This window comes from Bombus huntii, chromosome 6, assembly GCF_024542735.1.
Source record: "Bombus huntii isolate Logan2020A chromosome 6, iyBomHunt1.1, whole genome shotgun sequence".
In the NCBI taxonomy this organism is placed as follows: Eukaryota; Metazoa; Arthropoda; class Insecta; order Hymenoptera; family Apidae; genus Bombus; species Bombus huntii.
The window spans coordinates 7,787,443-7,802,669 of record NC_066243.1 but is presented as its reverse complement, the minus strand read 5'-3'; the positions used below and the strand labels follow the sequence as shown (position 1 = coordinate 7,802,669).

General features: G+C 35.0%; 1 protein-coding gene across 3 annotated transcripts in view; it reads left to right on the top strand.

Moving 5' to 3' along the window:
• LOC126867202 (homeobox protein dve-1) overlaps window positions 1–15,227 on the top strand; it is a 58,905-nt gene that overhangs the window by 33,150 nt on the left and 10,528 nt on the right. For all 3 annotated transcript variants that reach the window (XM_050621457.1, XM_050621456.1, XM_050621458.1), the window contains 2 exons: window positions 13,399–13,541; window positions 14,274–14,576. In XM_050621457.1, the coding sequence (XP_050477414.1) occupies window positions 13,399–13,541; window positions 14,274–14,576 (446 nt within the window). The remainder of the gene's footprint in view (window positions 1–13,398; window positions 13,542–14,273; window positions 14,577–15,227) is intronic.

The following is a 15,227-nucleotide window of genomic DNA, read 5'->3' as shown; positions in this document are numbered from 1 at the left end:
AACAACATGATAAATTATAATGAAGACAATGTGGTCCACTCTGTGCTTTAAACGTTTCTAGCACTTGTGATATTACATCTACCGAATCAACTAAACATCATACCAATTTTGAAATTTTTTCGGGATAAGAAACAACGAATCGCCCTTTCGGTAATCGTCAATTATGTAATGTACTTAAAATATCGGCGAACTGATGCAATTACTTACCCATTGAATTGAATCAATAATCTGTTCCTCGATGTTAATCTATCGTTTATACATATTTAGACATTTTTATATTATTTATATTATATAATAAATAGATAAAATATATTTTTTAAATAAAACCACACTAACCTAATTTTGAACCATGATTTTGAATCTCGGCCAACTGCGTACAGTTAGTAAATATCGATACATAAATAAAAGAACAATAGTTGGAGTTGGATAAAAATAAGTTCTACGAAGATACCTGGATCTAGTGAATTTAAGTAGTTATAAACTGAGTTTGTTCAACGTTAAGGTTTTACAATTGCAGCGATTAAAACACGTGTTTCTATATACCTACATTCTACAAGAGCATATAGATTTTACAAAGCGTCAGCCATTTCTTACAAATAAATACAAAACTAGAGTAACGTAATATGCAGGCAAATTACTTATTTCAACTTAAGATTACCAGTGTTTTATTTAACCCTAGTTATGGAACACTTTTATATTATAATTCAGAGAATGTAACAAACATATGAATCTTTTATATCAAATTGCATCAGATGCTGACATAATTTATGTACTGTAACGTACACGATTACACGAATGTAACCAACCGATTATCTTGCGCCTGACATAAAATTAAACATAGCATGTTGCTAGCTGCTCCGTTGTAGTAAAAAAATAGTTACACTTCTATGAATTTTCTATGTTAACACTTCTAAGGTGACGCAAAAAGAGATCGCATAAAATAAAGAGAGCCCCTTGGCATCTGCTACTTTTTCGAATGAAAAGGTTTCTGATCTGAACGTATGCAACACGGAACTTCGATTCTTTAAGAAACACATTGGCAGTGTGCGAAAGAAGACGGAAAACGGCTCGTCACCTTCGAACAGGGGCAGGGCAATCCTATTTCTTTCTTATGCAAAATCTTCGTGCGCGTAGCCGTGTTAAGGGATTAAAAGTCCGCTCCGCAGGGTCAGCCGAAGGCTTAGAACGCCTAACAAGATTAGCTTAAGACGCCGAGTCCGCATACCCCGAGGATTACACATTATGTATTCACCTGGATGTATTCACGCAGAGATCTAGTTCGAGTTCCTGTTCGCGTCGAAGACGATGCTCGCGAAAGCGCGGCTTACCAGAACGGCGCGTCGGTGACCGCGCGATTCGATCCGTTCAAGTGATTTCCCGACCAATAGACTTGCGTATTAAGCTTCTCGTAAGTGATAAGTTTTTCTTCGCAAATATTCTTGCAGGTTTAAGATCATGAAACAAAGAACTATGCGCTGCATGCAGCTCGTTGCTGTAATGCATGTTACAGAAAGAAGAGTTTCAAATTTATCGAGCTTCTGCTGCTCACCGAGAAAAAGATAAAATATGTAATTGATAGACTGTGGATGTTTATGCATTTATGGGGAATTCAAAGGCGAAAGAGACAGATAGAATGCGCGTGCGAGACAAAAAGGCACGAAACATCAAAAAGTATAGTATTCGTTATGATATTTATATAGTGGTTCGTTTCAGAATCTATATTAAAGAAATATGTATTAGGTTATTTTCCTTTGTGATACTCTATAGATTACATATTAGAGATTATACACATTTTTCGGTAACTTTATTTACATTTCAATTTGATATATATTATGCTGAAACTAGCAATGCGAATTCATAAGAGGGAATAAATAAATTTCATGTAAATGTTCTGAACTACGATCGAAGTAATTAACTTAGAATCATAGACGTGTTAAGAACAGATAATATGAACAGAATAATTAATAGTTCGTGTTTAATCATATGTCGTTTTACAGTAGAAAATTATTTTCTCAAAAATTTCTCTTACCGTCTTGTGAAAATATTATTTACGTTTATATTCTAAAGTCTTATGTTTTCAAGCTCTATGTTTGGAAGTAATAAGCACAACAATAAAGTTTGATTGTGAGTGATTATAGTGTACGCTTCAGTATTTGGCATAGATTTAAGTAGTAAAACCTAATCCTAACATATCCGAATAACGATAAAATAAATAAAGGCAGTGTTTATCCGTAAGAGAATTTGATTCCTAAAGTTCAAAACTGTTTAATTAATTTAGAGAAGGTTGAAAAAAAAGAAAAGAATAATACTTCCACGCAGTAGGGAATGCATTAAACCTTCGATCATTAAGGTGTTATCTAATGCCAGGGGAACATTTTCATAGGATACGACATAATCTTCCGTGGAAGAAGAAATCACACGCGACTCTGTTGAGCTCGGCTGAGTGTATTGTAATAATAGAGTGCGTTTAGACAGCGATCCTATAAGAGTAGAAGAAAGAGAGCAGCGTCGAGGGGGAGCCTTATCTTCCCTGGTTGACTAGAACTTTATTTCGAAGCGAGATACGGGGTCTCTCCGCGGCTTTTAATGTCTTTTCTCTCCGTGGTTTGATTAAGAGAAGCAAGCTCCGACAAAGGTCCCGTGGCAAGAACGTGGAAGAGAAAAGGAAGAATGCGAGTGCCGGAGATAGTGCGCTGGCTAAAGTCTTGAGTAATTGTAGCCTTATGGTCGTCAGCTCGTCAAAAGTCACATTTACCTGTAGCACCGTGACGATTCAAAACAGAGGTGAGACTTTATTATCCCTTATTCCCTGCTGGGAATTCTATCAGATAGCGACAATTGATGATGTGCAGGAATTGTAACTGCATGACAAATACGTAACAACGTATAGGAATTTACCCATGTTATATTTTCGAAGTTAAAATTGAATATAAAAACTTATATTAAGAATCAATTAACAGTTATATGTCTATAATAGGTATATATGTAATAGGTATACGCGTATGGCAATTAACTAAATGCATATGTAAAACAAGTACATCTATCGTAGTAGGCGGAAATTTAACACAAGTAAATATCACAAAATACTTATAATAGTGACGATTCTTTTACCCTAAGTTACCCTAACGTTTATGATGTTACATAATATTTAAGCAGTGCGTAAACGTAGTTTTTTTTAGAGGACCGAAGAAAAAATAGCAATAAAAATTTTCTTAGGCGGATACCACTGATATCAAGCAAGGATGGTACGAGTAAGTGGTGGTTTTGGCAAGGGGATGTTCTGATGCGATTTCACGCTGGATTTGCCTAAGATCTCCGCTAAGGAGCCCTTTAACCCTCCCCTTTTACCCTCCTTCAGCCTTCACCCTTCCATCACCGATTCGATGCTCGTGGCTGCCGTTTTCTTCGACCCCTCTCTCTTACCGACCTTAGCTTGCTCCGACCAGCGTCACTTCCCGAGAAACCCCCGAAGATTACGTGCCTTAGCACAATGTCGCATAAAATGCCTTCATTGTTCAAAAGAACCGGCGAAACTATTGTGTTTCAATTATAACCCTTCTTGCGTGGTATTTCCAGTTGTGCGAAAGAAGAGCGATTAGCAACAAAAATGTAGCAGAAACGTGGGAATAAGATAAGTAAATTATACATATGATGTAATATAGTCGATATTACGTCGATGGTAACGTGAAATATTACGTAATACGTAATACGTAATACGTTAGTAATACGTAATATATTAAATTGAAAAATTCTCCATGAATATTTACTGTTTGCAATTAAACACAATGTTAAGATTTTTTAATATTCTACAAAATGGAAAGGGACGAGACTGAAAGAAATTGAAAGATAAAGGTTTGAAACATCATTAGCAAAATGAAACTCGTCGGTCCTCCGGGAACCTATAAGCTCTTTGAAACGTTTATTTTTCCATGGCAAGTCGAGAAGGAATCTTGCTCAGTTCCTTTGCATATCCGATCGTCTTTGATGTTACTTCAGAACGCACGCAGCTCTCATCGATCTCCCTAAATATTTTAGATCGTCCGAGCAAGTGGAATAGCTAAATCCAAAGTGTTCCTCGGCCGATGGCGGGTTCAGGTTTTGCTGAAACCCTCGTGGATTAGGAGCATTCGTGTTGCGCGTATATCCGTATTTTAAGGACGCGTGCAAGCCACTGTATACAGTACGTTTGCTTGTGTGTGTATCCTGATTTGTGCCGGTCTCTCTCTCTGCGCGTGTATGCAAACCCTTATGGCTTAAGCTAAGGCTAAGGCCGAGGCTCTCCCGTGGGATTACTACGTCATTCTGCAGGACTCTCCGGTCGCCGGAAGGATCAGCTCTCTTCCTTCTGAGGATTTCGTGGAGGACTCCATCCCGTTTCTAAATCAGGTTGTCAGCCACAGGCTGAATCATTTCATACCGTTTAGCGCTTCTTTCTTTTAAATAATCTTTAATAACTTTCTCCTTATTATAGCCGTAAGGTACATTTATCTCTAAGAAATAGGATATATCTTGAAGGTTGTACGACATTAAGGATGCACTGCATATTTTGTACAATTATAAATGGCAATTTGAGTAATTGCGCATTTGCATTCTAATACTGTAACGCATTTAAGCTCGGTAATTGCGTTAAAAAATATTTGTTAATAATTCTCTCCGTAAGATTTGTATTCATATTTAATGAATTCTTTTTTTAGGCAAAATGTCTAAACGATAATTGAATATTTCTCAATTGCGAATCATCTGATATTTTTTTGACGAGAATTGCTTTCATATAAGAAAGACTTTGTGAAATAATTTCCTAAACAAAGTGACTTGTACAGGTAGAAAAAATATTTTCTACTCTTCCTCTTATAAAATCGTCTTTCCCCTCTCTTTTATCATTCACTGTAAAGGAAGCCTAGGTTTTCTATAATGAGTTTTTTAATTTCCTTCCTTTTTTCTTCTTCAATTGTTTTGAATATAAAATAAAAATTCTATTTGTCAAATATATTTCGTCCTTCATTTATTTCAGAAATTTTACATACAGTCCTATATAAATTATATTTATTTTTAACTTTTAACACTGTGACTAAATGTCTCTATCTAGTAGGAACAGATATTTTGAGAAAGGTGGGCTTCCTACAATTTTCCAATTGTGTACATCTGACGCGAATACGATAGCTGAAAATCATTTAGAAGCACGCTTTTTCGATGCATTGACATATAAACGTCTGACACTTACAGGAAATTCCTGCAGCGTAAATACTGGCTTTAGCCGAAAACAGTACAGCGGCATACGTCAGACACTTGCAAGGAATCTCACGCTAAGCGAAAATGATTGTCAACATTCCAATTTCCGAAATTTTAAGATTATCTATATTTTTTTACGACTTTTGAGAGTTTGAAATTTTAGACTTTTACATTCTTTGAAACGAGACAATTCATCGACACATAAGAACATTACTCGTAGAAAAGAATGAAATTACACTTGTGTGATATATTGAGCTTCGACTAATTTTTAACGGCACATTGTTTCATTTACATTGTTTATACGTACATGAAAAAATGAATTCCATTAACTTGCATAAATAAATACATCGATAACTTAGTAAATTAATAAATTGTAACTGTATAATCGTACACAATTTTGGAAACGATTTTTATTCTGTAGGATATGATACTTCGAAATAAAATTTAATTTGTTGTCGTACAAGGAAAGAACCGATGCGTATGTGTCCCAACCACCTGTGAATTTATCGAGAATCATACGATTATCTATAAGTAAGAAACAGCATTTGATTTATTTCTTCAAAGTGTGTAAAAACGAACAGTGATCATTTTTTATGGTATTTTAAATAAAATATACATATACGCGGAACGTATCATTCGCGTCATACAGGTCTCCATTGTATGTACAATTGATAAATTTTATGCAACAATAAAATTTGTTGGATATGTTATCTTGTTTATCCTCTCGCTACAACGCATGTGTGACGCACTAGTTGCTTATTACAGTCCTATAATCACACATACGTGACGCATTCTAAATGCTCCTTGGATCGTCTACCTATCATTTTTTTTATTATTATATATATACGTAAAAATATATGACATATTATGTAACATGCTGAAAATTGGAAACTCGAACTGCGAACAGCGACTTTTGCCTTAAACGGCGGTAGCGAAAGTGTTAAATCAATGCCGAGAGCCTGAAATTTCGCAACTTAAAATCTTGAGAGACGAAGCTATTGCTTATTGAATCGTTAAACTTTGCAAACTGTTTCCATACAGTCGAACAATAACGAAAATATTGCAGATGCTTAGGGGATGACCTATATTCTTTAGAAACGTGACATGAATATAATATTTGGCGTATAACCCGCCATATGAAAGATAGCGCAAAAATTAATTCAATGCTCAAAAGCGATGAAACAAATTCATACAAACGATATGTTCGATTCAGGTAACAAACTTTATTTTTCTCACGTTACGTGAAGGAATGGCCATATATACAAAATCGAGAAATGTCAACCTATGTGTAGCTATCCTTAGAGTGAATAAGATAGTATCATTTGTTTTGCTAGCCTACTTAAAAGTACTATCCAGTACAGTACAGTACAACGGTACAACAACTCATTCCTCGAATGTTTTTCACATATTGAATTGTACATAAACACGGTATGTTTGCTGCGATATATACATTTCGTACATACATATCTCTGTTCCTTAATCCAGCATTATAAACCCTGCGTAAAAACATCCTGATATAACTCGTTAAATTAACATATAGTATTTAACGTCGTTTACGCTACTACGTTTATTGTACCCAGAATCGAAGCGAAATCATTACTTGTTTAAAAGAAATCAATTAAATTTATGCATCAGGCAGACATCGCTGTTTTTCCGCAAACAGCATATTCTTATTTCTAGACAATATTGGTTAACATTGCATAACTAGGGAAAAATCCATCCATCAGCTTCCACCCCGATATCTCAGGCTCAAATTAAACAAATAAACCGAATCTCATGTTAGCTGTCTTCTCTGATACGCTGCAAGACTTTCGAAAGCGACAGACTGGTACCGATAAGAAGTTTCACGATATTGTTCTTGAAAATCCAACGAATAATCCATCCATCGCCTATCGGTAATAGACGACCGGAACCTGTCCTTGGTGCCACTTAAATCATCCCCCAATGAGTTGGCGCTTACAATAACTCGTTACCGAAAATCCAAATTAAGCTCCTTAGTCGAGAAATTTACGAGACGTTCTCCCTCTTCGAGAATCCTGTCCCCGCCCGTCCCCCGTCCCCTTCTAGTATCTTACGAAGTTTCCTTCCTTTTCCTTCGTTCGACGCAGTTTACCAAAGTAATTTTAATCTTTCGAGTATAGTGCGTGCACACAAATGTCAGTTACCGCGACGAACGACGCGAAATCGTACGAACCTGTGCAGATGTTGGAAAACAAACTCTTCGCTCGTGATGTGTGTGCGTGTAAGCGCGCGTACACTCGCATATTCCGCATATAGATACACGCATATGCAAAACACCTATATACATAGAAACGGATATACATACAGGGAAACGGTAGCGGAGTACGAGCGAACAACGCCCTTCTCTTATTCTCTGTCGTGTATAAGAGCTTACTCTCTAAGCGTCTTAGGGCAAGTTTTCACCCTTGCTTTCATTCAACGGCGACGCATACGTTGAGAGAATGATCTCGACTATCGAGTAAAACGCGCCTCGGAGGTTCGGATCGAGGTTCAGCGAAATACAAAGAGATTAATATTTGCACGACACAACTAATGAGTCCGGTAGAAGGAGAGAGAGACAGAAAGGGAAGATCACGTTGTTATATCAAAAATGGTCCGAAATAAAAGATTAAGGAGACATATTAACTCTGCATCTTTGCCAGTCACACACTTTTCTTTCATCCGTTTAAAGCTTACATGTTTTTTATTTTCAAACTTTTGATGCGATTTATTCTTCTCATCCCTGCTTTATTTTTATAAAAGAACTTGGAGCAAATTGGGAATTATTTTTAAATTCTACATATAACATATAAACTTGTTACATTCGTCTCTCTCATTTTTCCGTCCTCTACATCTAGTACACCAATTAACTGAGATAAAAAGTCATGAAAAGACAAGAAATAAAAAGCGTCGATGAAATCCAGAAGAGAATGAAATACCATTTCGTTACGATCTGCTATTTCGCGTACGATCGCGCACTTTTCAATCGAGTACTGTATTGAGATGTATTTTTTAGCACGGTGCGTGATCCTGTCTCTAAGAATCGGCTAACACTTAGATTTAGAAGGTTTCGTCGCGTGGCTGGTGATCTTATAAGCCACACTAGCCGTGAGGTTATCTCATTACATCTTATCTGGTGCTTTCTCCCCAACGCGAGCTTAGCGGTGCTGTAGAGCTTAAATCGCACGCGAACTCACGGACACAACCTTCGTATGCACGCAAATGGAGCACGACCAAGCGATATCAACTTCTGATTTTTTATGTCGCGAATATTACGAAGAATCTTCTTGATCGAACATTTTTCGCAACGCTTAATCCATAATGGAAACGCATGATCTGTAATACTAAATTGCGTTGCATTGCTATTGCGAACTGAATGTTACACTGTATCGATATTTTCTAAATTAATCAGACAGAGCATGAAAATTGGCATTACAAATGTTTAATCATGCTGCAAACAATATGGTACGTTGGGAACACGACACGGAAGATTGAATAAACGCGAAAGGGAAAGACTTTGAAAGAGGACGGGTGTAGATAAAGAGTTCGAAAGAGTTGGTCGCTTATCTGTAAAGGCCGGCATCCGCCGGATCAGCTTCAGATACCAAAAACGCCCACACTTTCCTTCTAATGTACGCGCTTAGGTTAAGTTTCAAGAACGGAAGTGGCAGACTTCCATAGATCGCAAATTCCATAACGTGCTAGAACGTGTTTGCCTCCAACATTTTTATAGATTCAGATTTATTTGCAATCGACAAGATAGACGAACATTGAATAATTTAAACGTTTGCTCGTGCACGAATGTTATGTCTCCTACGTTAGCCTAGGTTATTACAGTAATAGAAGATACTCTCTTTGTACATGTAGAAAACATTTGCAAATACCTTCGTGATATTGTCTTTTATTTTATACAACAACAATAGACAAGATTTTTCATTTACCTGTGAATTGTTTTCGTTTAAATTTTTACCGTCAAACATGGATTCTAATATCCCTATTCTTTAGTCGAGGCTTCGGGGCACAGCTTGATTCGATTTTGAGAGATTAGACAAAATCGTCTTGGATTACCAAGTCACCAAGACGAAGGGGAAACCTTAGGATCGAAGACTTGGCCGTACTACGAGTCATCTGCATAGCTCTGCTCTTCCGGATGTAGAACATTAGATTTGGTGCGGATTTCTGTTCTTGGAACAAAGAATGCAAATTGTTGGCAGTATTTATCAAATGTTCGAACAAACATAATATTTTGATTTCTATAATACCGTTATAAAAATCATTCAATTACACGTAATATGTATTTCCAACGAATTATTTGCAGTACAAACAAACTGATTTATATTAAAACGAAATGTAAATGCACAAATATCGTAGTTAATCTCAATCCATCTCCACTCTGTAATTTGCAGATTTCATGGATATAAATATAAATATAGAATTGAATATATAATAGAATTATGTGTATGTATACGTATATGTATATAAACAATGAAAAAAAATTTCGTTTTCCACCGTAAATTACTTAATCAAAATTTCTCTGCAACGAGGCAAGGAATTTTCTTTTCTCTATCGATGTATCTAAATGATCCTGAGGATCTTTCGACAGTGATTTAAAAACGTTCTCACCAATCTGATATTATAAATAATCATCCCCTAAGAAGGAACAGGGGTCGAAGATATAGAAGAAATATTCAGTAAAGATTTTTCGTCTCATTCCCCTGGCAGCTCCGTGTGCACCTAAAGAACCCATTATCACGGTAGCGTGGAATGGGTGATCACGGGGTGTCGAAAAATATGTTCCAACTTTTTATCTTGTATCTGCACCGCCGACTTGGCAATGGGTGCAAGAACCAGTCCGCTAATTTATCGTGTAGAACTTCGTTAAACGTTAGCTATGTGAATTACATTTACAAGGTATATTCAAATATTTATCGAATCGCTTATATATTTTCTTATACATATATACTGTACAATTTCATTTTCTGTAATACATTTTATCTTAATAACAGTCATGCCGTCAAGTTTTTTTTTATAAACAATAGTTATTCGATACAAGATATTTTAAATTAAATGATAATCTTTTAATACAATTTTATTTATTTTCTACGCGAATTTACGAATATTAGATTCATATAATACAGACGTTATGCACTATAAATAATTACTTGCTAAAATTTATTTGCGAGTATTTCAAAATTTAAAAGACGGTATTTTACTACAGTACTCATTTGCAGTTACGTAGGATTATTAAGTTTTAGCTTGTAACTGGATATTATTTTTAACTTTTCCGTTGAATATTTCTTACAAACATATTCTGAAAAGACATGTCCGAAATTTAATTTCAATCTCTCCAATTTCGTAAAAAAGGCAATTTACGCTTCAAAGGATCATTAAAATATATACAATATGCGTGCAGAATAGATACCAAACACAAATATGATAGATTAAGTCGTTCATTGATCGATTTGAAAATATAGCAACTTTCGTAAACGAGAGAAATCTATCAAGAGAAAAGTTGTTTCGTTTCTTCAAGGGTTGTCTTTGGGATGAATCTTATCTTGTAGCGAGAACTGTCAAAGACGAACCGTCCTGACGCTTCCGTCGTGTTTCCTTCACAGCGCAAACGGGGAGATAACCGGAAGCCCGATAGGGTCTACACCAGAAATGAGAAATGTCTTTGCCGCTGCAGAGATTAAAGATTTTGCGGATGAGTGGTTGACACTTTTTCTCCTTCTTTCTTTCTCTCTCGTGTATTGAAAACAAAAAATATATGGAAAGCTACGTTACTGATATTTTCAGCAAACTTCAAGCACAATGAGCATTAACATCGTAACGGATACTAACAATACATTTTGCCATACCTATATTTCTTTAATTTAATGTCACCTAAATCGAACTTGTAAATTTTTCTTTCCAAGTTTTATTATCTATTATATAGATGTTATTTTACTGACTATATATGGCCTTCATTCTAGTAATATTTATTTAAAAACCGAACGCGTTCTTACGGATATTTTGTAACGGAAAGAATAAGAAAAATAAAATGAACGCGATACATTTTGTGATATTAAAAATTGACGAAATAAATATCAAAGCAGTAGATTACAGCAGCGGATCTGTGCGTATCAAGAAAGCTTGCTAATAAACAGACCGCATAATACGGCCGGTCGTGGTCAAATCTGCGGAGTATATGCCTACCTTAAACCAGCTGATCCCCATACAGAGACGACGCTAGGGCAGGGCACCTTAATGAAAACTATACGTCCCTGGATTAAGGTGGCCACTGGTCAGCTTTCGGTCTTCCTAGGTACGACCTGTCTTATGCATCCTGGGGGTAGACCCTATAGCAACCAGCGTATTAGATGGAAGTTTAGGGCATTAATACCTAATATCATGCCACCGGCAGTAAATCCTTTGTTGGTCATCTTACTGGTAGACTTAGCACCTTACATCACCGAGTATTGAGAACATCCTATATCAGTTTATGATTTAATATGTAAGTCGATCAACACGTTCATAACGAAGAAATCATGCATATTGAAAATAGTTCGTGGTAAACTTCGATATTTCATATTTAATTCGTATAATTGAAACGCGGAAACAAAGGAAATTAAGTAATTAGATGATAAAAATATTTAGTAGAACACAATGTAGAAATTATACTTCCTTCTGCTTGTGTATTCATTACATTACAGAAATTTTATCGTTTAATATATAGACAACTATCATATATAAAAATTTATTGGTTATATTTACATATAATTATTCAATTATCTATTTAATACGACTATCTATTTTTTTATGCTCGTATATCGTAGCAAAATAATTTGCCTTATAACATTAAAAATTGACAAAAAAAGAACAGAATCGATTTCTCAATTACTTAATTCCTTACTGATTGTGTATTCGTATAACGAATAATTGACATCTATTCAATGGAAAATTAAAATAAAAAGCGCCACATATATATCCTAGATAATTAAAAGTACGACATAATATGTATTTCCGGGATGAATAACTACTTACAGTTATCGTTTCATTTTCAGTAGAGAGATACCGCCGGTATTTTGATTAATAAGTATTTCGTTGTTCTCCGAATGAAATCGGCAAAACCAAGTTTCCTTCCTTCTCCTTCTTTCGTTGTTTCCTCTCGTTCTCCATTTCCTCAGTTTCGTAGAAGTCTGGGATTATAACCTGAAGTGGGATAGACTCTGGGACTTAAGTCAGGGTTACACAAGGATCGCAGCTATTGTGCCATCGCCCAGCTCTTATTGTCTCGGGATAGACGAGTGGATCTGCATATGCTTAGCACGAGAGTTAGACTTCTCTCAGCGATCTTCAGCTTCACGAATCATCTGGACCCTCGAATTCAAATCCTGAAATGCGAAAGCGTGTGCCTATTGTCGGTCGAATGTATAGAGCCGGAACTAGCTTGATTGTTCAAGAAGCCCTGTTCTCCATTTTGAACGATTGAAAACTTTTGTCGAAATACTCTGACTTCGTATTACGTACGAATCAGCCGTCTAATTGTCGAATTATAGATTATTATAATACAGCACTACAAGTTACCTTGAAATATATACAAATATTGTATTTAATTAAATTTTTACTCTGTGAATTATCATTAACACGAATTATCGTGTTTCTTTGATAATAAAACTGTACATTTAATTTAATTAACATTAGTCCAAAACGGATAACTTATATAGATATTTAATTTTTTCTAAAGCAGGTAACTTATATTATTATTGCTATTAGAATTATTATTTATATTTATCATATTACGTCAAATACTAAACATTAAAGTATTTTGAATTTTATAGAAGTAAAATTTTCTAATTAATGTGTCGACATTTCGGATATTTTTATATATTTCCGAATATTTCTATAAATTCGCTTTATACTAGAAAGTATCTTTTGACACTTACATTTGCGCTACAAAAATTAAATGCTGAAAGAGTTTTACACATCTCTCTACAATTTTATGAAAAATGACGTAAATATTTGGGAAAATCGTTATAGCAACAAGTTTATCAAGATTTTCTACAAATCATTTCTTATTTATGAAAAGAACTAACACTTTACTAATTTATGCAAATGTAAACTCGAATGTCATGTTTGTGCGAATGTTATATGAGAGAATCTTAAGAAAGAAAACAATGTTGATTTCAGGAAAAAATCTTCCAGTGCACTGTGTAGTCGAGACGATTCACAATATCGTAGAAACGCATGTAAGCAACTCTCGTGAGAACTGGCGGAGGCCTCAAGTAGAAACGGATTCTTACGTTATCATCCCTGTGGCTATGCCTTTCCAAGTGAGTATTTCTTTCTTTTTAATGTAAAATTAAGTATTACTTTCTAAACACCGCCATTCATTTTTCGGAAAGTAATAACTTCAATCAGCAAATATAAAATTCTAATAAACATAGTAGTTACAAGCATAATTTCTACATAAGAATGGTCCAAAGTTCTTTTTCAATTTTAGCTGTTTGAATATTACGAGAAAAAAGTACATGATAAGTACATTTCTGTTTATTTTTTTTTTATTGTAATATCACTTTATAACTAAGAACAATTTATGCTTTATAAAACAAGCAATATTTAAATGTCCTTGAATACTTTAATAATACGACAAGCGATATTTTTTAAATTACAAGGATGGTAAAATACATATTTAACTCTAAAATGAAATAGAAAGATATTTTTAATAACATAAAGTTAATTTACAATGTACTTGATTTTAAGACTGATACTCTATAAAAAATGGAAAATGTAACAAGTTCTTCCCTTGTAATCTCCATTTATAAATTAACAATTCAGTCTCCCGACGGTAGAAGAACAAAATATAACGCGTAACGTTTAACAAAAATAATTTTAACTGTGATTTAATAAAAATAGTGTCATATAATCTGGATAAAACGATGCGCCATTTACCCAGAGTTTACAGATTTCCTGTCTTTAACTTGCTTAACTTAACCCTGTTTTTTACTTCGACTATCACCACATATTCCAATAGTATTAATAAGATAATTCTTTCGCCTTTGCAGGATTTAGTAGGCGAGGCATTAGTACGTCTTGGTTATTCAAGCGATTTGATACCAAGCGCTAGAGGAAGTATCGTCATAAGGAACTGGAAACCTCTGCCAATGGAAAAAGTTGCGGACGGTCCTTTGTTAACAGTGGGTGATATTTTAGCTGAACTAACATCAGTCGCCACTTTGAAGATTCAAGTATACCGATCGAGGCCGCCGCCGCCTAGTCCAGCGGCTGAAGTTAGAAACAAATTATTAAGATTACTGTTACTCCATAGTCATGCACTTCTCGTCTCAGCTGGTTGTCCTTTAGACGAGGTAAGTTTATCAATTTTAAATCAGTTTTTTCGTGTCTTTATGTTTAATACGTATGACAACGTCCAGAAATACGCGGATACTTGCTCGTTTCTTTAAAATATTTAATTTAATTACAAAGTTATAAAATGGAAAAAATAGAAGTACTCATCCATAGAAAAATGTAGGACGATGTTATCCTTTATCAGAGCTGTCGTACAATATCATGATATGATAAAATTCATTTTTAAACGTTAATATGCAATAAAAAAGATTTACATCTGTAGACGTTGAGCAACACCATATAAATGTCTCTTATGGAACATCTTTCTTCATCATATTCGCTTGATTGTCAAGTTACGAATGAAATAGAGAAAATTAAGAAGAATCGATAGACAAAAGAAATTCGTAAATTACGTTACGAACCGGATTAGCCCATAATTAAGTTATGAAGTATGTTAGTATGGTAAATTCAACGTTGCTTATTAAACTGGTTGTCAAAGAAAATATACGCAGGGATGAACCCATGCAACGTGTGGTTAACGCTGGGAGCCGCAGGAAATGTTACTCGTAGGCCTTGTAACGTTAGCTAATCGGTTACTCGAGCGGCAAAGGTATACCGTTGTGGAGTTTCTCAGCGAATATTATGATTTGATATAATGGTATATAGTAGAG